This window comes from Ascaphus truei, chromosome 6 (genome assembly GCF_040206685.1).
Source record: "Ascaphus truei isolate aAscTru1 chromosome 6, aAscTru1.hap1, whole genome shotgun sequence".
In the NCBI taxonomy this organism is placed as follows: domain Eukaryota; kingdom Metazoa; phylum Chordata; class Amphibia; order Anura; family Ascaphidae; genus Ascaphus; species Ascaphus truei.
The window spans coordinates 75,934,953-75,959,447 of NC_134488.1; the positions used below are offsets into that span (position 1 = coordinate 75,934,953).

General features: G+C 40.8%; 1 protein-coding gene across 2 annotated transcripts; it reads left to right on the forward strand.

Moving 5' to 3' along the window:
* Positions 1-2,197: 2,197 nt before the first annotated feature.
* RER1 (retention in endoplasmic reticulum sorting receptor 1) lies at positions 2,198-23,934 on the forward strand. 2 transcript variants are annotated; one of them, XM_075604864.1, is made up of 7 exons: positions 2,198-2,265; positions 6,452-6,539; positions 14,809-14,913; positions 15,929-16,028; positions 17,331-17,409; positions 18,208-18,343; positions 21,045-23,934. In XM_075604864.1, the coding sequence occupies exons 2-7, from the start codon at positions 6,459-6,461 to the stop codon at positions 21,132-21,134; spliced, it is 591 nt and encodes a 196-aa protein (XP_075460979.1). In that variant the 5' UTR covers positions 2,198-2,265; positions 6,452-6,458; the 3' UTR covers positions 21,135-23,934. The 2 variants fall into 2 exon arrangements, with proteins under 2 accessions (XP_075460979.1, XP_075460978.1); XM_075604863.1 differs by lacking the exon at positions 2,198-2,265 and adding an exon at positions 2,331-2,580.
* Positions 23,935-24,495: the final 561 nt, after the last annotated feature.

Genomic DNA, 24,495 nt, shown 5'->3' on the forward strand with positions numbered 1-24,495 from the left:
ATAAAGTAACTTTGCCCACCAAAAATACAGAAAGGCGTCCAAATAAAGCAACATAATATAGTGTGATAAGGTAGGATGTGCACACAGCCACATCATACACGAGCGTCAATAGAGAGGTCATTGTCAAGGCACAGTCAGTGCAAACCGTGTCCTACAATATGCCGCAATATGAAGTTTTTGAAGTGCACCTCCCTTGAAGATCTCTCTCCGAGATCGAAATGTTGATCTATGCTAGTATATTTGTATATCAATACATTTCTTTATTTTGAACTACTGAGTGCTGTTGCCTCTTTACCTCTTCACTATGGGTATTGTATTATATATATTATACCGACAAAATTGGGTTTTCCACAGCACTCCGGAGCATTAAAAAGACATCATATTCAAGCCCTCAAAATACAAAAAATCAAACTGTTCTATGTTTCGGGGCCGCCATGGTCCCTTGGCAAACCAGAGGTGCCAGAGACAACATTTTAGGCGCAGGGGAAAATTCAATTCCATGTGTGTGTGTAATATATATATATATATATATATATATTTTTTTTTTTTATTCACTGCGCTTCTCCATGTAAGGAGCATGCTGCTGGTGACAGGGTTGGCCAAACAAATGTGCAAAAACAGAACGTTAATCCCTGCGCTTATTGTGCTTTGTGTATGTGTATGGAGCTTTCTCATTGTATAGAGTATGGCGTGCATGGTGTGTGTATCTTTTAACAGAACTATACATTTTTGCATGGAAAAACATTGGTACTCAGGGATTGTCAATCACAAGGTAGTGGATCCCGTGCCCTTTAGTGCCCATGCATTTCAGCCACTGACTTATAATTGATATTGTGTTGGCCAGACATTATATTAAGAAATCATGAGACGTTGCAATGCAAATGCAAGCACTTCTACAATAAACTGAAACACAGACAGTATGTTACATGTTTTTGTCATTTTAAAGCAAAACCATATTTTTAATAGACTAGCTGTAGTTTATATTGCAAAGCATGTGAAATAGGTTTAGACTAGTGGTAACTATCTAAACAACTAATTATTGGCCACGGACCCTCCAGTATGAGTCCATATGTGGTACGTTGAGCATCTCTAAAGATTTGTAGTGCTGTTTAAGCAAAACCTCAATAGTCTGATATTTTGCCGTTCTTATACCAAAAAGAGCTTGCTTCGCATCCCTATTAAGGTTGGAATTTAAAATCCGTCCTGTTTCAGGTAATCCCTATTTTTTTAGACATGTAATTGACTTTTTAAAGTGAGCCATTTAAAGATTGAATGGACACCTTACTTCTCCCACTCATGAAGGCCTGCAAATTTAATTCAAAAGAAGTCAGTACAACTCATTTTTTATTAATAATGATCTCACAATCATCAAAAAGTTTCACTTTGAAGCTGAAATGAGCTATTTAGTCATCTTCCCATTTTTGCACCTTGATGCAGTGCAAGCTTTCCTTTTTTTAAACATCAACAATGCTCTTTGCTGTCAATTATAAGAAATATACTAATTGTGTTTCTTACTTTTGTTTGCTTCAGTGTTACTTATGTAACTAATGTTATATTTATTGTAAATACAATACACTTTTTACATATTTCTATGAAATTGGTGTTTTCCTTTCTCAAATAATTGTTATAGAGATTGGAGATTCTCCCTCTCCTTATTCATATATGTGTCTTACATTTGGCAACATTGTCAGGGCAGTTATTACCACCCTAGGACCTGGGAGATTTATTAATTGGTACGTTATTAAAAACTGTTGATTAGAGATGCAAACTTTGTGAACACAAAGCACCTTCATACACTGACGCGCCACAAAATAAACTCTCTTAATATAAATGTAATGGCAAAAAAGCCATCTCGGACACGTAACATATAGCGGCAATTGTTTCCAATAAAAAATATTCCTATTTGCTCCAGATCATACAAATGTAATTTATTTCTGTCTTCAAGTGATGAGTGATCATACATTTGAAGCGATAATTTCAGGAAAGAATTTAAGGACGATTAGTAATAAACAGAGTGCAATGTGTGCTTTTATCAGAGGGCATTTCAGTCAAGTGACATGCCAGTGTCTATATACCAGAGCTGTCTAGATGAGAATAGAAGACAGAGGTCATAGCAACCCACTGAAATTCTGCAGTCATCCAATCTATCGAGCGCTCGGCTCTCTGCTGCTTTTGCCTGCCTGCCGGTGCCTCACGGAGGGCTGGGATAGTGACGTGTGCGCTTCGGAAGCTCTCAGCAGTTCCGACTCGGGTAGGAGCAGACAGGTAAGAACGGCTCCGGCCTTATGCTGGCGCTTCTCTCCCGCCATACGCATTGACTTGCCTGTACCATGCTCTGAGATAGCGGGAGGTAGGCAATGCTTCTTGTCCCCATGTTACCGACCCTCGCCCTGCCTCGTCGGCACACAGGAGGGGAGGCGGAAGTGAGTTGTCCAGCGCTGGGGCATGCTGGGAAATGTAGTGCATGGAGGCGCTTTTTCATTGGAGAGGGCTGTTCAATAAACTACACCACCCAGCAGCACCAGGGCCTTTGGCAGAGGGGCTACAGCTCACCCTATTTCTTCTCCTTTCGATTGCTAGGTAAAATGTATGATATTGTCCTTTAGCTCTGTGTGTCTCGCGTGCTGATATTATTTACATGGCCTATTGGTAATTCCGAGATGTATCCTACTTCTCCACTAAGAACTCCCTGGGGAGAGGGTTATTAGGGTAATTGTGGGGTCTTACTGCAGAGACTATCTTAAGGACATTATTGACATAGCTTGCTGCAGTCCAACTGATCCCACTTACATCCTCGCAATTTAAGGCCTTTTGTCTGGCCTCAACTCTTTCATATAGTATCACAGCAACCTGAATCACACAACTAGGCCCCATGCTTTTCTAATCCCCGTTGCCCTTTTTGTTCTTGATGGCAGCCAAATTCTGGTCAGTTCATTGTGTCTGTGTGTCAAATGTTACTAGCAAGCCATTGTTTTCTTTTTTTCTTTAGGTATCTTAATTCTATTTTATATTTCCAATCCTGAAACATCAGGGGCTTGGAAATATCAACTTCCTTTTTTATATAGCTATAAAGCGTGAACGCAAATAGCTAATCAAAAGGCAAGTTAGAGACAGGTTTGGGCTCTGACCACAAGAATATTCATACTGCAACAGCGTAATATATGGTGTCAATTTATCCTTTCAGCCCTTTACATTTGCTTCCACCAGACAAGTGTGACTATATAGTCTCTATCTATATCTCCCCCCCCTTTGGAAACTCCTCTGTGGCTTCTAATCACTATTGTCAAAGTAGAATCTTATGGTTTATTACAGAGGTTTAGAGGGCCATCACGCACCAAGGCAGCCTTTCATTTTGGGCAAGTATCAATTGACAATTGTCTATTGAGAGCCAGCTTTTGAGGTCTTGTAATGTATAATGACACTTTGTTTTTAGACCCTGCCTCTAACTTTGTGAGTAATACTCACCACACAGTCCAGGTTATTATTTTCATTTACAAGTATTTGGTGAAATATGGAGATCTATCTTATAATATATCAATTGTTTAATAAATACCACTTTTAAACTATGACACATTTTAAGTGATACTATATTTGTCCCTGCAATTGGATTGATTTCCACCTCATACTAATTCAAACTGTAAATTAAAGCGTTCTGCAACATGTCAAAGTGACTATGTACTGGAAGCATTCAGAAAGTCGCATAGTCAAGTTGGGTGTGGAAAAGGTGTGTGTGAAGGACGGTGTAGACACCTGTCCGTCACACATCATTTAGGTGCTCTAATTTGACACTAGGAAGTGCTCAAGAATTATAAGGCCTCATGAAATATTGCTAGCTGAAGTGAATGGGTGTGTTGCCTGTGGTACAGCTATGACTTTGTTTCTGAATGAAGCTCTCAGGGCCTGGATTTATATGCTCAAATACAGTACTACTTTCTGAGTCTTACTTTTAGTGGCCAAGCCTCCTGGCTCACACTGCCACACTAAAATACATTGTTGTGAAGCAGTCATAATATATCCACATTTGTACATTTCCTTTTAATCTGACCAGCACAGACTGATGCCAGTTTAACTCCATCATTAGCGTAAGCATTGAGGCAACTGTTTAATGCTGATGGAGCACTATAGCACATGCCGTGGTGTTTGCAGCCTTTGTTTGCTGCATTTCTTTTCATGAATTACTGTTTATTTCTACACACAATTATAGAAATCAGAGTCTTGGCCCTTTGGAGGGATGGAATTGCCCCAGAAAAAAATCTAGTAGATAAGGCTCTGTCCAAAAGAGCAGTGTCTTCAATGCAGAAAATATGTATTCTGTTTGCAACTTTTGTATATACAACAACTCCTTGTGACCTAATGCAGAATATGAATTTGCATGGAATTTAGCTATGTGAATAAGTATTTAGCATTTTCAGTTTCTGGACATTCCGTTATAAATCAACTAAAGTACATGGTTTAAAGCAGTTTATTGATAATACAAGAAGGAGCGGACAAATTGGTAAAAATACTGATTCCAAACAATGACACTGAGTTGGTGTCAGGGGAACCTTTTTCAAATCCTGGTGTCCAGTCCTTGTGACCTTGGGCAAGTCACTTTATCTTCCTGTGCCTCAGGTACCAAAATCATAGATCTGGGCAGGGACTGTGTACATACAATCCTGAGTACTGTAATTGTGAAGTGCTTAGGGTCCTATTGGAAGAAAAGTGGTTTATGAAATGGTTTATTATTTTTCAGTTTTATAATTGCTCATATAAAGGGTACAACCTAACCTTGCGATCCCCAGACTTCATGAATCAGTGTCCACACTTTGATGGATAACCAGTGATCTTATAAAGAGTGTAAATGCACATACTTAGTGTATCATTTTGGGTAATTATTATTTACTTTACCCAGCAGTCCCCGAGGATAGGTTTTTCAAGCTCTTGATTGTACAAATTAAAGGCAGCAAAAAAAAATACTACACACTACAGTGTGTTTGGTTTTAAAATATTTGAGAGCACACACACACACTCTTAATTATTCCTACTCTGACCAATCATGGGGCAATTTATTTCCACAGACCATAAATTAAGTATATGATATGACATGACATCAGTATTTGATACACAAAGAGCTTGTGTCACAGAATTGAAAGATAGTAACTAACTTTTTTGTTTTGTGTATATATATATATATATATATATATATATATATATATATAAACAAAGCCCCCTTGCTAGTTAAAAAAAGAGAACCCATTATTTTGAATGTCATTGCATGCTATCAGTAACTGATGAAAAAGATTAATATCTGAAAAGAGAGAGAAATCTGTATTTAAGTCCACATCACTGAGCCCCAGCATTACGAGTGAACAGGGGCCTGATCTGGTGACACCCCTATTAAAATATAGGTCCAGCATCTTAAACCTGTTCTTCTAAGCTTCTGAAACTATAAATAAATCAATTTCATTTGCCGGTCTATACTTTCAAACCGATGATGTCTGCCTTGAACTTAGACCCAGTGGCACCTGGAACACATTATGCAACAAATGATTAAGAAATTAAACCAAAATTTACATAAAACTGGTCTCATTTCTTCCTGCCATCAAATAATGCAGTTTTCCTAATGTTTGGGAAATTATCTGATGTCAGGCCTGTCCTGTGGGACCCCCACTCAAGTAGCCAACTGACACATTATTTATGTGGCACTTGATTACAAATGAATTCAATATACTATCAAAACGATCTGGTTTGGGTCTGACATGGTAACTTTGGCAATAAGTTGCACTATTGGTGGGACCATGAAGACATTGTTTGAAGCCTTTACAGTAGCAAAATAATTAAAACGTGTATACAGTATTTTGCAAACGGTATACATTTATCTGCATGTTGTGAACCAATATATTTCTACGCCCCAGCTTTGATCCATTAAACTTTTGCACACTACAAACAGTTAAACTGCACCACACACAGCAACAGGACCACTTGTTTTTAGATGTCAGAAATGCTTGAGATATTTCAGTGACAGCTTGTAGCAATGGTATTGCTTTTGTTTTCTGCATGCATCCTTAAACGAGTCATTTTTCAAAAGTAGTGCCACATCTTATTTAGTTGTAATGCAGAAGAACAAGCTGTGAGAAGTTTGCACTGTCATTAGCGAAGTATAGCTATGGAACATGGCACGTAATCTGTTCCATTTGTATGGGCATTGCCACAAACGCCCATCGGGCCTATTCGTTATCGCACAAATACTCTTCTTGCCATATTCAGTGTCTCCCCTCGTGAAATCCCCTTTCCCATCTGCAGAATGATTGCATAGATAATTCCTAATGAATACGGAGAATACGCCTGTTTTTTATTGCATCCGTTGCATTCCATTTTCTGGCAGTTTTGCATAAAAACTCGCAGTACATTCAAGGTGCCATAACGTGCGTATTTTTCTCTCCTGCGTAATGCTTCACTGTTGTTTCCACAGAAACAGAATGTCAGAAGGGGATAGCATCGGAGAGTCGGTTCATGGCAAGCCATCCGTGGTGTATCGGTTCTTTTCACGGCTTGGGCAGGTGGGTGAACGCACAAAAAAATTGCTAGACCCTTATTTTGTTGGCTGGTGAACTAAAAGTTTTCTGACATTTTCCAAAACGTTAAACATGAATTTTTTTTTTTTTTTTTTTGCAGCTAAATAGGAAATATAGTTTTGGGAAAGTTCACAAGTTCACATAAAACAATATTTTTTTTTTAAAATTGGTGATTTAAACTTTTCAAAGTAATTAGTGATTGTATTTCCAAAAAATGGTATGATTTAAAAAAAAAAAAAAAAAACCTTTTGGTCCCTTCCAAATAATAAATCTACTGTATGATGGTACAGAATGTTTCTGTACACTTTAAGCATCTAAAAGTTAACATATCCCCATGGGTCCTATCCAGCTGAACGGAACTATTCCTAGCTCCCGGGATTTACTTTTTTCTGTGCAGGTAAAATCAAAGGTGGCAGCCAGTGTTGTCCAATCGGAAGCTGCAATATTCTCATGATGTTGGGCTTTTTATTGAACGTATGTATACGGGCGTGAGGCTTGAATAGCAGCCATATTGTTTTCCCCAGGGACCAGAAACCTTGACACAGGAAAGGGTAAATATCCCGAGAACAGGGCTAAGATTTGATGCTGTAAAAAGTAAATGAGGGGCGTTTGGGATATAAAGGAGCAATCCACCCCTTACTCAATCTTTAAATGATTTATATACACATCCATAGATACATACCGTAAATTGCCTAAAGTTCCAAGAAAGGTACTTACAAATTGAAAGCTATGTAGCATGCATAGGTAGATTGTTTTGATTATGTTTTTATAGGATCTACAACAAATGTTTGGAGCTATGAACTCAGTGGCGTAGCTAGATATGTGTGGGCCCGGGGCAAAAAAAATTTCAGAGCTCTCTATATATTTATCATATCAAAGCAGCTTTATTGGCATGACGACAGAACATTTCAGTATTGCCAAAGCATGAATAATAGGGGGTGGGGTAAAATGATTACACAGTACTATACATGAATAATGGGGGGTAGGGTATAATGATTGCACGGTACATGGGTAACAGTTCCACACAGGGATGTGGGGGTTACTGTGCGTCTCTCAGCCTGTGGCAGGTGCTGATATAGTGTGCAGACAGTTCTGCTGGGGTTTCATCTTCTCCCTGGAGGATCGCAATTTTTTGGGTTCTCTTCTATATTATTTAAGTTCTGGATAAGAGCGGTGAGTTTCTCCATGTGGGCACTCCTCACTTCAGAGTATTGTGTGCAACGCAGCAGGAAGTGTGTTTCATCTTCTACCTCTCCTAGCTCACATCGCTGGCACAGTCTCATCTCCCGGGACTTCCAGTTCTGTCTTTCTACCTGTTTAGTTTTCCAGGCTGTGGGGTTTTGTTCTTGGATTGAGAGGACAAGTTGTTTGATGGCACAGGGTGTAGTGAGGAGGTCCTAGCTATTCGTTGCTCTGTAGCAGTAAGACTGTGGATGGCTGTTGTTTAGGTGAGCCCAGAATGTCAGTGCTCTCTTCTGTACAGTGAGCAGTAGAGGAAAGCAGCCCAGCCCAGCTCAGCCTGGCATGCATTGTTTGATGTACTCCTGTGTATTTGGAGAAGGTGTTTGCAGAATTCCAGATGCAGTATTTCGGTTGAAATGGTATCCCATTTTGTGGAGTCTGGGTATGTCACAGGACCCCACACCTCGCTGCCATACAGAAGGATGGGTGTGATGATGCTGTTGAATATTTTCATCCAGATTCTTATTGGTGGTTTGAGGTGGTACATCTGTTTCCTTATTGTATATAATGCTCTGCTGGCCTTCTCCTTCAGTGTATTTATTGGCAGGTTGACTATCCCTGATGAGTTGATTGTTAGACCAAGGTATGTGTAGCTCTGTCTGTTCCAGCGCATTGTCATTCAGTGTGAATTGCGATATGGCGGGAGGTTTTTTTTTAAAAAAAATTATTTTTTTCTGGAATACCATTATTCTGTGGTGGTGTTTTTTTCTTTTTTTTTTCTCCCCCCCCCCCCCCCCTCTCTCTCCTAGGTTCAGAGTGTACCCAGGTCTGGCTGAACTTTTCTAGTATTGACAGTTTTTGTTGGAGGCCCTGTTCTGTTGAAGACAGCAGGGGCAGATCGTCTGCATATACAGTAGTAGAGACTTAATCCCTGTTCTTGCCAAGTTGAGCCCAGGTGCTGAGGAGGATTCTAGGGCTGCGACAAGCTCATTGATGTATATGTTAAAAGTGTGGGACTATAGAGGACTTGATTTGTTCCCCATATGAAATAAAAAAAAATTCTCTGGCTCAATAAAAAGTCTAGACCACCTGAGATCTACAAGAACCCGGTGATATCCTTTGCCTGTAATCTCTGGGATTCCCTCAAAACCAAGTTCCAACTAACCGATACCCCTTCCCTTATGCAACCCCTATTCTCGGACCCCTCCCTTCCTTTTTACACAGGAAACCCGCTCTCCCATACCTGGGTTCAAAAAGGACTCGCTAGAGTTAAGGATATCCTTACCCAAGGGAAAGTCCCCCCCATTCGCTTCGTTACAAACAAACCATGATATCCCCTCCTCTGAATTCTTCAGATTTCTCCAGGTAAGGCCTCGGCCATGGTCAGCGCTTACGCGCTGAGCCGTGCTGAGGCGCGCTTGCACTTACCTGTGAGCCCCTACAGCCACAATGAGAGCGACTTTAGTAGGGGCTCGCCTACGCAAGTGCGCGGAAGCGTAGGTCTTGGGTAATTTTAAAAATCAAGCGCTTGCCGGAGCGCAGGGCCGGTCACGTGAGCGGTTCGCCCAATGAGGGCGAACCAGCTCTGTGACGTCACTGGCCCGCCCCCTGACGGCGCGCAGGGAAAGCACCCGCAAGGCCAGGGAAAGCACCCGCTTTCCCTGAGCCTCAGCACGCCAGCAGGAAGCTTGGCCGAGGCCTTAGGCATTATATCCAATCAATCTACAAACCTAGCCAACCCCATGCTTTAACTTTGTATGAGGACTGGTGTCAACACCAGCCCCACACAAAGGGCATTATCTCCAGAATATATCACAGTTTATCCTCTATCAAGAACAACCAACCCCCGATAACTATATGGTATCCTGGGAAAAGGATCTTAACGTCTGTATAGATCTCGATATCTGGGAAGCTGCTTCCAAAAATTCATCATGCGTTGTAATTAAGGAGAATATTTACAAGTTAATATTCAGATGGTATATGACTCCTGCCAGGTTACACTCTTTTCTCCCAGGCGTTTCCCCTCTGTGCTGGCGTGGTTGTGGTGAAGTGGGGAATGTACTGCACATATTCTGGTCATGTCCCAAAATCCAACAAACATGGACGGAAGTGTTCACCTTAATACACAAGATACTAGAAATCTCTGTGCCACACGACCCAGTATATATAATATATATATATATACATACACACACACACACACACACACACACACACACACACACACACACACACACATTGACAAATCACCAAAAAATCTACTCGCCACACAAAAAAATCTACTCGCCACCTAGTACCAAACGTGTGCTGCTTGGGCCAATATTTACTCGCCCGGGGGTTAAATCCACTCGCCCGGGGCGAGCAAATGTATAGGTTTGTCGAACACTGTATATATATATATATATATATATATATATATCTAGGAAAGCCAATGGCTAATATCTCAAAAAAAACCTAGAGTAATATCCCAAATTTTAAACGCTACTCGGTGTACAATTGCCAAAAATTGGAAACAAAAGCCCCCCCCCCCCCCCATCCTTAAATCAAATAAACAACAAAATGTGGCATATAGTCTATATGGAAGAACTCTCAGCCTATCTGAACGGCTCTACCTCGCAATTCTCTGAGATTTGGGCTCCTTGGTTCCGCCATGCATATATACTGTAGACTAGAATACTTTGAATAGAGTGATACATGTGGTATTTAAATTTTTGTGTACAGTGCATTGGTACAAATGCTACCCCCCCTCCTCCCTGATCTCCCTCTTCTCTATTGTTCCACAACCAGTTTATTTGTATTACTGTATCCCCCCTTTTTCTGTGTTGTATGTTTTGTTTACCTTATTTTGTATGTACAAAAATGCACAATAAAAAATGTAAGTAACAAAAAAAAAAAAAGTGTGGGACTCAGGCTGAAGCCCTGTCTAACTCCATGGCCTTGATGGAAGAAGTCTGTCCTTTTTTTTATTAGCTTTCACGCAGCATTTGCTTTCAGAGTACACACTTTTGTTAGTGTCATATGTTCTCCCCCCTATTCCGCTCTCTAGTATTTTCAGCTATAGACCTGGATGCCAGATGGAGTAGAAGGCCTTTTTAAAGTCCACAAAGCAGGCAAAGATTTTGCTCTGGTTGATGTTGTGAACGTGCTTATATTGATCAGGCTGTGTAGGGTGTAAATGTGGTGATGTGATGTGGTGCGGTGGTTTGGCAGGAAGCCTGTCCGGCTCTTACTCAGTGTACACTGCTCTGTCAGGAAGGTGAGGATTCTGCTGTTAAAGATGCTGTTGAACAGTTTCCCCAGGGTGCTGCTGATACAGGTGGCTTTCGGCTCTCTGCTCTCTCTTTCTGCTTTCTCTTTGCGCTTGCGCAGTCTCGCTCGCTCTCTCTCTCTCTCTCTCTTTGCGCTCGCGCTCCCTCTCTTTGCGCTCGCGCTCCCTCTCTTTGCGCTCGCGCTCTCTCTCTTTGCGCTCGCGCTCTCTCTCTTTGCGCTCGCGCTCTCTCTCTCTTTGCGCTCGTGCTCTTTCTCTCTTTGCGCTCGCGCTCTTTCTCTCTTTTTGCGCTCGCGCTCTCTGTCTTTGCGCTCGCGCTCTCTCTATTTGCGCTCACGCTCGCTCTCTCTCTTTGCGCTTGCGCTCGCTCGCTCTCTCTCTCTCTTTGCGCTCGCTCTCTCTCTCTTTGCGCTCGCGCTCTCTCTCTCTCTCTGCGCTCGCTCGCTCTCTCTCTCTCTGCGCTCTCTCTCTCTCTCTGCGCTCTCTCTCTCTTTGCGCTCGCGCACTCTCTCTATACATGCACATATATGCTGTAGACCCCCTCCAATATTCAATATCTTTACAACCTCTCCTCTCCCATCTGTAAACTTTCCTGGCCAGACCTGGCAACCTCTCTATACAACAGTACACTATCAGCAGCCTTGACAAGACAGCTCCTGCTCCTGACAGCTTGCCTCACAACCATAGCGCACAAGCTCTACTGGCTACCTCCAAAAGTACAATCACGCACTGCTGAACGTTACTTGAGGAAATTGTGCTCTAAAGCCACTTTTCCTCCACTATAAATTCCTACTCTCCTATAACACTGCCCTTTCCCTTGCCAATCAAACCTGCTTTTCTTCTTTCATACTAATTCTGTCCTTTAACCCTCAATGCCTATTTGCCACCTTTAGCTCCCTTCTCTGCCCAACTGCATCTCCACCCACTTTCACCCTCAGGCCAAGACCTTATCACCTGCTTCACATATAAGATTAAGTCCATGAGACATGACATCTCTTCATGAAAGACCCCACAGGCAACACCTACCTCCCTTCGCACACCTAAATCCACCCTCTGCTGATTTTACCCTGTGACTGAAGAGGAGGTCTACGGGCTCATCTCATCCTAAAACCTGCCCCTTGATCCTATTCTTTCATATCTAACTCCACCCCCTCTCTGGCACACTAAGCTTCACCCTAACTCACCTTTTTAATCTCTCTCATATTTCTGGCACATTCCAATCTTCCTTTAAACATGCACTCATCCATTCTAAAGAAACATATATGTAATACAGAAGAATAGATAGCGAAAGGGTTGAGCTAATTCACTATGCTAGACCCAGGAAACCACACACAAGCTTAAAGTTCTGCCTAGAGTGCAGGGATTGCACCTAATTAACTCCTGATTTAGGACTTGAGGGTGAAAGGGAGCCAGCAGAGAGATATTCACAACCTGCAGACGGCGGGTTCCAATAGGGCTTATTTGGGGTACAGCTAGGACTCCCGCCCTGCACCAAACATGAATTGTTTTGTTTGTTTGGCAGATTTATGCTATTTTTGGTTTGTACTGCAACCTGTTTTCCCCCAGTCCAGGAAATACAGGGCTATCTTTCATAGAAGTTGGTGTGTGAACTCCTTACTGACCCTATCTAGGACGCCGCTCCTTCACAGGGTCCCACCAGACTGTCCTTGTCCTTCTGCTATTCTCACTCTATACCTCTTCTCTTGGTGAACTAATACAATCTTTTGGCTTTCAGTATCGTCTCTATGCTGATATCCAAATCTACCTCCCCTCTTTCTTGTCCTGTGCCTCCAACTGTCTCTCGGCAATCTCCTCCTGGATGTTCCACCAATACCTGAAGCTTAACTTGTCCAAAAAAGCACCTTTGTCACCCCTACACCCAAACTCTCCCGAACTGTTAATACCACAATCTCATCAACACCAAATCCCCTGTCATGGTGTCATCTTTGACTCTGCCTTCTCTCTCATTCTTCACATTCAAGCCCTCACTAAGTCTCGCCACCTCCACCTCTGAAATATTGCTAAGATACACCCTTTTCTCACTCATGATGCAACTAGAATCCTAATACACAAATTTATTTTCTCCTGCCTTGACTACTGCAACCTTCTCCTTGTTGACATTCCTCTCGTCCGCCTGTCCCATCTCCAATACATCCAAAATGCTGCTGCCAGACTCGTCTACCTCACTCACCACTCCACTTCTGCTGCTCCACTGCGAATCCCTTCACTGGCTTCCCATATCCTCTAGAATTAAATTTTAAACCACAAGTCCGGCGAAAATGAATATATTTTTGTTAAACAGGATTGAAATCGGGGGGGTCCTCGTAGCTGAATCGCATAGTTATCAACTCCACGGATCCCCTGGTACCTAAGAGATTTACCGGTGAAGTTACCGGCATCACTTTCTGGTTGCTCCAGGGGATTTAAATAGCTGGAAGGAAGCGCCAGCGGGTGATGTTACGGCTTCCTAATTGCACTGCTGTTTCATTATCCCTGGAGGGTCCCAGACACCAGTAATTTATCCAGTAAGTATATTTGGAAGAAGGGGGTCCCTGGCATTGAAATTAATGGGGTTCAGCTCTGGAGACCCCCTGCTTCAATCCTGGGTAAAAAAAAAAAAAGGAGCTTGGTTTGCTCCTTTTTAAAGAGTTAATTATCGCAGGTCAGACCCTGCCAGAATCGTACCACTCTATGTTCATTTAACTTTTGAGAAGTATTTGTCAGTATTTGGATTAAAGTTGATACTTGTTAGTCTGAATCTTTGTCTGTAGAGTTGAGTTGCTTGTGTTGAAAGATTATAAACTGGATTTAGTGCCATTGCTCATCAATGGGCTTATTTGATCAAGTCTTGGCTAAGATAAAGGGGGCAGTGTAACTTTTAAACACTTTCAGTGTGTCTTCTTTAAAAAAAAAAAAAAAAGTAATCATCAATGCACAAAAAGCCTGTAAGACATTGCAAAGCTGTATGTTTGGCACTGTTTAGGTTAGAAACTAACTTTTTTACGCTTTTTTTTTCTTCTTTAATTCATCTTCATGCGTGTCCATCTAAAACTCTTGTCTGTTTTTAACTTTGATGTGAAGGAGGATACTCGTGTGTCTTCTTAGCGTTACCTTGATGGTCTGTTTGAGACACTTTTAGGGTGACCAGGATAATTCTCTGGGTTCTTTCTGTCAGTGTGTTATGGAGAGGTTGGTAAAACAGAAGGGAATTTAACAATATTACCTGAGCAATGTACCTCAAACAAATTGTAAAACTTAGAGGCAATCCAAGCAGGCAATTTTTTTTAGCATTTGAACATAGAATTGAAGCAGGGTGCTGAACCCAATTTATTTCAGCTCCGGGGACCCCCTGCTTCTGAAGATACAGGGGGTGCCGGTTGCCGCTCTGCTAGCAGTGATCACATTACGGCTGCTTTTCAAAACTACTGTGCCCTGTGGGCCAATAGGAAGCCGTGACATCACCCAGTGTGGCTTCCTATTGGCCCATGTGACGAGGAAGCTGAAAACTGCAGAGATACTGGCACACCATTCAGAGGTAAGTATCTCTGGAAGCAGGGCGTCACAGGAGCTGAAATTAATGGGGTTCAACTCCGGAGACGACCTGCTTCTATCCTGTATTTTTTTTAAAAAAAACACCTGCTTGGATTGCTCCTTTTTAAATGATTGGCGCTAGAGTAAGAGAAAACTTCTTGAGCCACTAAGTGGAGCCATGCTTTCCTTTCATAAAAATGAGGAATTGGTAAAGACTTAGTACATCACAACTATTATTCCCTTTAAAACTACATAATATTGTTCTGTTTTTAGATTTACCAGTCCTGGCTAGATAAATCCACACCATATACAACAGGGCGATGGGCGATGACTCTGAGCATAAGCTTAATCTACATGATAAGGGTGTATTTACTACAGGTAAGTCTTCACATTATTGTATACTTCTTTTCATGCACATTTTGACTGCAGCTTATTTAATATTTGTCATAGCCTGATGCTGCCGTTCTTGTAAGTGTAATATTGAAATGCATATGTGACGCATAGAAATTGAAAGTCGATGAGGATTGTATTGCTAACTCGATTTGTATATTTTTTCCTACTTTTGCCAATTATATACTACTTATCTTTTACCTTTTTATCCCTATTTTCTAAATCGATAATTTCCCATGGTCTTTTCCAAGTATTTATTAAAGATTAACAGAGTTTGTTCCCCCACCACTCCTCCTGTAAAAGGAAATGGTTTGATTTTCCTAAAAAAAAAAAAAAAGGCAGCATTTCAAGATGCTCATAGGAGTTCCCATCATCTCAGAGGCTTCTGTATTAGAATGTACATATAGGTCATTGGCAGGAAAGCATTAGTACCATTACAGTGTACATAGTAGATGAGGTTGAGAAAAAAAGACCCGTCCATGCTAAATTTAGACTAGGTACTTATCCTATATTTGTATTTACAGTATATTGATCAAGAGGAAGGCAAACAAACAAAAAAAAAACAATGAAACATCATCCAATGATGTCTCATAAGGGGAAAAATAAATTCCTTCCTAACTCCAGTATTGTAATATTGTATGTATATGTATGGAAAGCCGTAACCTAATGAAAGTGCAGCATGTTTTATTTATTTATGTACCATTATTGATCTGGAGAGACAGTTTTCTGGGAAGTAACTAACTGCTGGTTCCACATATACTTTGAAAACGGCACGAATTTGCTAATCCCGGGGTTTTCTTTATGCTGTTTCTATCATGTTATTTGTATGTTACTGTGCAATACATAATGGGTCCAAAGAAATGTAAAATATGGAAGTTGTTGCACATAAGAGATCCCCTTTCCAATCATGACCTGTGTGTGTGTGTCTCTCTCTCTCACCCCCCAATGTTCTCCAGTGATCCTTCTTCATTAATTTGTATATTCGTCTTGTCTGTGTTTGCAGGGCTGGTACATAGTGACATATGCCTTGGGCATTTACCACCTAAACCTTTTCATAGCGTTCTTATCTCCAAAGGTAGACCCGTCCTTAATGGAAGACTCAGGTATGACCACACCATTTTCTTGTTGGATATTTGCAAATAGTTACAATTCCTCAGAAATGTTAAACACAGGCGTCCAGAGTTTAGCTTAGTTCTGAAACACTGTACTTTTCAACTTGCTACCTTTGCTACCAATTGGCCTATTCTGCAGCGTGTAGTGTTCCTCTAATAGTGACCCCATAAGAAAAGCTACTTTATTCACTCTGAAAAACACCACTGTGGGATTTTCATATGTATGGTGGAAACCGTGGTTGTCTTTGCATGACACTAAAGCTATACAACTCAAGCATAAAATGCTGCTGTGTAGTTATACAGTTTATAGCATTTGACATGTTTGGTTCAAGTGCCACAAACAAAATTGATTTGGAGAGTATTTCTGTCTCCTTGTGCCTCGGGCTCTCCAATATTGTTCTAGATTTGCTAATAGGAGTGGTTATGTATGCATTTTAATTTACGCAGTATATGTTAGATCCACTTATGGATCCTATATTCAATACTTATGGGGTATGTGTTGATGGGCAGTGTTGTGAGCTGGAGGGCTTCCCATGAACAGCTAACAGTTGTATGGCCTCTTTGTACGTTTACAGCACACAAAATAAGAAAATAGAAATAGTGTTTTGAAATTCAAATGAGTTATCCTCAAATTAGGAGTGAATCTCATGGAAAATCACTGCGGGACATCCATGAAAGGAGAGCACAGTAAAAGCCAACTCTGAGTTTTATGTGAGCATATCAGAAGGGTATGCATATCATACATTACGGTTCTGAGGACATGGAAACAACTCTTTTTCATGGTCTCTGAATAAATCAATCCTCTTCTGTTCCAATCTCTATGGGGATTTTTCATTTAAAAAAAAACCTTTTTACATTTTTATTTGTGGTTGTTTTAAGCAGACTGTTGCAAGGGGAGACCCCTGCATCCTTGATATGACCTAAATGTTTTTCGACACACATAGTTGTGGTGCCAAACTTGTAATGTGGCAAAAATGGAGATGGAAAGCAGTGTATAGAAAGCTATTCCTGAGATATTTCCTCTGTTGGTAAGCAGTGCATTAAAATAAATTGGTGTAGGAGGATGGATTGCTTGTGAGGGAAGGTTGGAGAGAAGAAATACTTGCACAATTCTATTAAAATAAGTAGAAAACATCCTTAAAGACTGAGTACCTGGCCCTTACTTTAAACGATTCAGCAGTAAGGGACGTGCCCTGCTCAGGGCTGTTACGTCTGAAATGGTTTAAAAGACGTGGTTGCATTTATACCCTTTTTGTCTGTATGTATGTATTTTTTTTTCTTTTCTTCTTCTAGATGAGGGCCCCATGTTACCCACTAAACAAAATGAAGAGTTTCGTCCATTTATCAGAAGACTGCCGGAGTTTAAATTCTGGTGAGTAAATGTGTATATGTATATATGTGCATACGTATATGTATATCTCATCTCATGTACTATGATAGGTCATTGTGGAAATTATCTTTTATCATACATTGAATTTGTTTTGTGAAGATTTATTTCCTCCCCCAACCCCCCCCCCCCAAATCTGGGAGCTGTGTCTCCTGATTTTGGTGGGGGATTAATGTCAGCTACTGTATATATGCAAATTAGAGCAGATAGTGTAGCACTCCTATTAGTACAATCCCATTCATATAAATACCAGTGCTCCGTGCCTATGGTCAGACCTGCTGCTCTCCAGAACATCGAGATTACAAGTGAAAAAGGCAGTGCACTTTCAGATGCTCTACCATCGCTGATTAACCCTTTTTTGTTTGGAAGTCTGAAAGTGCCCTGCCTCCTTTTTCACTTGGAACTACTGTATATATACATTTAATTTATGATTTGTACTGCATACATGAATATCTACTTGCATACATTTCTGGCGATTAAATTATGCTGTGCTGCCGGTGGCTGTGTCAGCATAGATTCCAACTAACGCTACATCAGTGACCTGCATCTTAAGTAACGGAGGTAAAACAACATTACGTTGTATTGGGATGAACAACCTCTAGATTTCTATTCAAGTCTGATGTAATGAGAAAATGTGTAACACAAAAGATTATTCTGCAGAAATCCAGTTCTACGAAGGTCAACGTAAGTGGAACTGCATCTGCAGCTTAATAAAGAATAAAATATCCTTTATTCTGAATAAAACCTGCATCACAGACCTAAATTTGTTCTCTTGTTTTCAAGGCACTCTGCTACTAAAGGAATCGTTGTTGCAATGGTATGCACTTTCTTTGAAGCTTTTAATGTCCCAGTATTCTGGCCTATCCTTGTCATGTACTTTATCATGCTATTCTGCATCACTATGAAGAGACAAATAAAGGTAAGTGACAAATACCTGAATATACAATGGTGACCGTTCTTCCTAAATGGCAATATAAGTTATATATTTTTATGTCAGAATCTGTAAATGGAAAGAAAAGTAAAAGCACAAGCTCCAGTGGTGTGCAAAAATATATTAAAAAAAAGGTTAAAGGTGTGAATGGCTTGCCTCGTTCGTCACAAATGTAAAAATGCAGAGTGATGTTGGAACATAACCATGTATGTATATCTTTATTTAGCGCTCACAATGTACTCTTGAGACACTACAGGAAATTATAATACAAAATCAGACAATAGGAAAGGAAATCCCTCCCCCGGAGAGCTTACAATCTAAGTGGTATATTGGGAAACTTGGGCTGCGGCCATGGTGCACGCATGGAGCGCAGGATGTTGTGTGTGCCTGTCTCCTGAGCGATTTGTGGGATTTCCTTATTCGAGCGACAGGGAGGCGTTGATGTCATCCGGCTTGGTTCATCCGGATTGGCTCAAACGCGGCCGTTATGCACAAAAATCACTTTTTTTTTGGTCGGCTCAAAATTCTGGCGGTTTGCATAACGCAGCATGGCCGGACTGATGCACTTACATGCATTTGTAAAGGGTCCAGGACGTGAATTAAGAAAATTGATCATACGGGAGAACACGAGACACAAGCAGTTTGGAGGGATACAGGACGGTAGTTAGTAAGGCACGTAGGGTCTGTTGTTTTTGAGCATAGGTGTGACCACCGCATGCTTAAAGGAAGAGGGGGAAAGTGCCAGAGGATAGGGAGGAATTGAAGATGTGGGTGAGAGTGGGGGACTAACACACAAGTACGAGTTCTGATAAGGTGTGAGGGAATAGAGAGGTCATTTGGTAGAGAGAGAAGAGAAGATCGGCTTAGAAATGTCCAACTCTATAATCGGAGAAAAGGTGTCAAGACTGGAAGAAGGAGGTTTACGTAGAAGCACCTAGTAGGGGGAATGAAAAGAAAAAATCTCCTTGTGGATGGCATCCACCTTGCTTTTAAAAGTAGTCCGCAAGAGCATGAGCAGATACGAAAGGTTGGAGCAGGGAGTCCAATACGGAGAAAAGATGGCGTGGATTAGATTTGTGAGTGCTGATGAGTGAGTAGTAGTGTTTGGCCTTCGAGAGAGTAGAGTTAAAACAGGAGAGGAGAAATGTATAGTGCAGAAAATCGTGTGAGCGATTTCCACCATAGGCATTCAGCGGAGCGAGTGCAAAGGGAGTGTGTTTGTTAATTTAGCCAAGACTGTGGGTTAGAGGGACGGGTGTGCCGAAGACAAGAAGGGGCATATAGATCAAGAGGAGAGGATAGAATTATAAGTCAATAAGATTGTCTGATTCAGAGGAAGGAGATTAGCGGTTCGTGTTCAGGGTAGATGCAGAGAGGTCAATGGAAGGTCGCGAGTAGAACAGGTAAGAGGAGGAGTGTGGGGGGTTGATGTGCTGGAATTGGTCCATTGGGGGAGGCCAAAGGAGGAGGTTAAAGAGAGAAGGCGAGGCCAAGAGATTGAGGGATCATCAATATGATAGTTGCAGTCCCCCAGTAAAATGAGTTGGAGAGAGCAGAAAGCGAGGATTCAAAGTCTGAGAGGAAGGTGGAGTTAGAGGATGTAGAGGTAGGCGGTCTGTAGATGACTGCCAGGTGCAAAGAAAGAGGGTAGAAAATCTGGACAGGGTGAACCTCAAAGGAAGATACTGAAACAGATGGAGGCATAGGAAGAAGGCTATATTGGAATTACCTACTTGGGTTTTAGGAAGATTACGGGAGGGCATTCAGCATCGGCGTTCACTCATTGAAGTCAATGGCAGTTGCAGCCGGATTTGTTGAATCCTGGCGTAAGACTGGCAGTATCACTGCGACAACACGGCTTATTCCCAATTACATTGTATAACGCATAAAACAAAAACAAATGTTTGAAAGCGCTAACTGCAACACCCTTCCATATAGCTGCTGATTAATCTCACTGCAAAAGCGTATTTAACTAAAAATATATATCATAATGGGTAGAGGATAAAAGGCTGCTTCGTGTAAAATAAACTAGTGAGGAATACACTTAATTCTGCCAATTTGCATCACAATAAATTGCAGTTTCTCTCGACTGCTCAAAGTGAACATTTTATCTCAACTCCTGTGTTAAGGACTAATGTTTGTGCTCAAATTAGCTTTTTTGCTAACTGTTTATGCTCGTTGTTGTCCAACACTGGATTTCATAGAGTGCACCACACACAAAAAGTATAAGTAAAGATTATATAAACTCTGCCTGGCAGACACTTACAATTGGGAGACTTGCAGAGACGGTGGGTGTGTACACATGTTACAGGCATTATTGATACCATCAACGTGATGCATTGCATTCAATTGCGTGCAGTAAAATAAAATAATGTGAATGTTATTTGTTTTGATGGAGCTGCCTTAAATTCCATGTCTAACATTGCTCCTGCGCTTGCGCCATGCGTCACATTAATGGGAGCAATATCTGCTACATCTGTATGTAAGGGTATTAAGATTTTTGTACCTTGCACAGAAGATAAGTAAATACATTTAAATGCGAGTACAGCATGAACGACCCCCTGGCCTTTAAACGTTAGTTTTCAGACTAGATTTCAGGAGAAGGAAGATGTATTGTAATTTAACATGGGAGCAGTAATCTAACAGCTGGAACATTAGCTCATTCCTGTCTTGTCTTTTTGTTTTTCAGCATATGATCAAGTACAGATATATACCCTTCACACACGGCAAGAGGAAGTACAAGGGAAGGGAAGAAACCGGGAAGCCATTCTCCAGTTAAAAGAAGCGGCCATCCTTTTTGACTTTCTTATGTAAAATTAAACCAACAAAAAAGAATATGGGGGAAAAAAAAAACAGTTTTGAGCCATTGTAACAATACCATTTTTATCCCCGTATGCATAGATTAGTACTGGTTCTTGTTTTTCATTTTACTTTCCTTCCTAGGACATGCACACAGTTCAACAGCAACAATAAGCAGAGACTATTTCTGAAGCAGAGTTTCATCTGTATGTGTGTGTCTTTGCAGAATCTGACTGGGCAGCTAAACCGGGCTAGACTCTTCTCTGCAAGAGATAATGTGTAGTCCTGCTATAAACCTGAATCTAGCAAACACAGGAACACCTCGTGTGAAACAATGTTCTTCCTATACTTTTATGCACTGCATACATTTAGTTACAAGTCCCAAATGGCCCCAAGCAGAGAAAATGTCTTTAAGGTAACCAGACTCCAGGAGTGCGCTATAGCAATTGTAGTTACATGAAAATCCAATGGTTTAAAAAAAAAAAAAAAAAAGTTGCCTTTTGGGATCTGGAATAATGTTTAAATTGCCCCCTGATAGTGTTGCTCAGGGCAGGTGGAGGAGGTGCCATTCACAGTGAAAGAATGCTTCTGGAGACATTGGGCATATAGATTCTGTGTGGGCATGTACTTTAATGATGTTAGAACTGCAGTCTGGTCTCTGTTGCTCGAAGTACCAGTGTTCAGAGCATACCAACAAATAATTGGAAAAATAAAATGCAACCGACATTTTATATAGACTATTGAAATTTTTTTTAATTATTATTATTATTTAGAAAGGGGGTTATCAGTAGGTTAATAATTTGCTTACAAGCAATCATTGAACACGCACACAATTAAAGTCAAGCCAACACTGGTAAACTAGAACTGTTATAACATCATTAATACGATTTGTCATATGTCCCATCGTAGAACATTTTGGGACGTTGGTACGTTTAACATGAATTTATTATCTAATAAGAATGGTGCATAAGTGAACACAGAAACTGCTATTTAAAAACAAATTGTAGTTATGCTTTAAAAGTTCCCCTTAAAATAGCATAGGATCTTCCCATGGAGTATACTTGCTGTCTATTATTTGCTAGTTGAGGCACATTTGTATTTGTTATTTATGGGAGTCTTGCCAGAGAATTACCAACAAGCACATACCCATCTAATAGGTATCCTTTGTGTTGCATCTGTCTCAAAGTAGTCTCTTGATTTGGATGATGACGCCATGGCCTTAATTGTGTGCGCTTTTGGTATAACAATTTCTGAAAGATATTTCTGACTTTAAGCTATTCAGTGGTGAAGTTTCCTGCTACTATGGAACTTCTGCTCATATGTTCCAACTACGCAGATTTAGGCTACAGACGTCGATGCAAAACAGATTTGTATTTTTAAATGCAACCACCCTCTTCTCCTGCAGCAAAGAATCTGTTGAGTCCAAATGACACCTCTGCTTCTAAGAGACAATGTGACTAATTTGCTGCCTAGAGGGTTCTGCATTGTAAATGTCAACAATGGGGTAATGATGCAGTGGAAAGATTCCCTATTAACACCAACTCTTGAAATGTTGGGTTCTTTAAAATAATGGGTTAGAACATAGATACTTGCAGGAGTTTGTTACAATTGAACAATGATTATTCAATAGTTATTAAACTTTTTTTTAGTGGGCTGTCTAACAAACCATAGCCAAAAAAGTGATTAAACGTTTCTTCTGTTCACTTGCAGTGCTTTTTGGGTATCTCCAGCAGTGATGGGATTCAAACAAAAATCCAACATTGATCTTTTTACATAATGGTTCAAAAGTGTTTTTTTTTTTCTTCCCCTTATTACTTTGAAGGCCTGAAATTATATATATATTTTATTGAACTTTTTTTTTTTTTTTTTTCAAATAATTTAAGTTTGCTTCTAGTGGGGAGAGCACTACCAAATGCCAACAGGACAGGGGCAAGCACATTTGGTTGGTGGGTTTTAACTTTAATTTTCTAAGAAAATTGACCTGCATGTTGCCTTTTTATTATTTTGATGTAAAACAGCCATTTAAAAAAAAAAAATACTTTCTTCTCTCCCCCCCCCCCCTTCCTTCCTAATCTGAGCTTGTCCTTGACAGAGGTGCTAACATTGTACTGCTGGCACCTAGAACAGTGCATGAATGGATAAATTATTCTTCCTTCTCACAATTTAGGTTTTTATAAAATGGGATTTGGCATGTGCCATTACTGACTCTTTATAAAAAAAAAAAAATTCAGGGCTTGTATATGATCCTGCAAATGACAGCATGGATCAGGTGAGAATTAGTTGCCACATTGGTAGGAGACATGATCTAAAATTAGGAACCATCATTAGCTTTTCCAAGGCAAAGGTAATTGGGGAAATATTCCGATGCTTTGATTAGCATTTGTTTTCACAGAACTCTGGAAATAAATCTCTGCTGTATATTAAGTGGCTTTTAATCGAAGTCTTATATTTGTTTGCTGGGAATATAAATATACTAAATATATTTTCCAAATCCAAATTTGATATGGGCACGGTTGTCTCTTGTAGACAATACCATGCTTATTGTTGCAGTGGCAGTTCTATTATAGGGGTCAAGTACGCTCATAAGTGCCAGTAAGGTTTGATAACATAATCCATTCCCTGACACATGGCCATGGCATTGCTCTTCAAGAACTTTGTGACTTTTTAAATTTGGTGTGATTTTTTTTTTTTTGTGTAAGGTTTTCACAGTCTGCGCACAAATGTAAGAATCTGCAAGAAATTTCTAAAATAAAACATTGCCAAATGTACTTTAAACTGTACTTTATACTTTTGATTGCTTGTTTTGTCCTTACAGATACCAAGATAGAGAGACTAACTTGAGCAAATCTTACCGTCTGATCATATGACAGGCTCACTTAATTTGTTTGAACTGATCGTAGCTTAGAGCAGGGGTGTTAAAAAAAAAAAAAAAAAATGTCCGGGGGGTACGGTTACAGAGGCCCCACGCTCTTCCCCCAAGGCATTTAAAGTAAATGCCAGGGGGAAATCACGTGAGGCTTCTGCAACTTCCCTTAGGCTGCGGTCCCAGTCATGACTGTGACACGCGTGCCTGGTGGGGGGGGGAGGTCGCGTGCACAGCGCTAACCGCGATCTGCAGGAGAAGAGGGATCTTCCGACGGGAGGGCGTGGTCGGGGATTTGCGGGGGCGTGTCCATCACGTCACACGTCAGGTTCGCCCTCATCGCCCTCATCCGTCGCAAGGTTTAAACTCAATTTCATTGAGTTTAAAAAATCTTGCAGTACGGAGTGGCTGCACCTTCAGCGTGAAGGTGCGTACTGGGCCCTTCCCCATTGAGGGGCGGTGCTTACACGCACAGCGC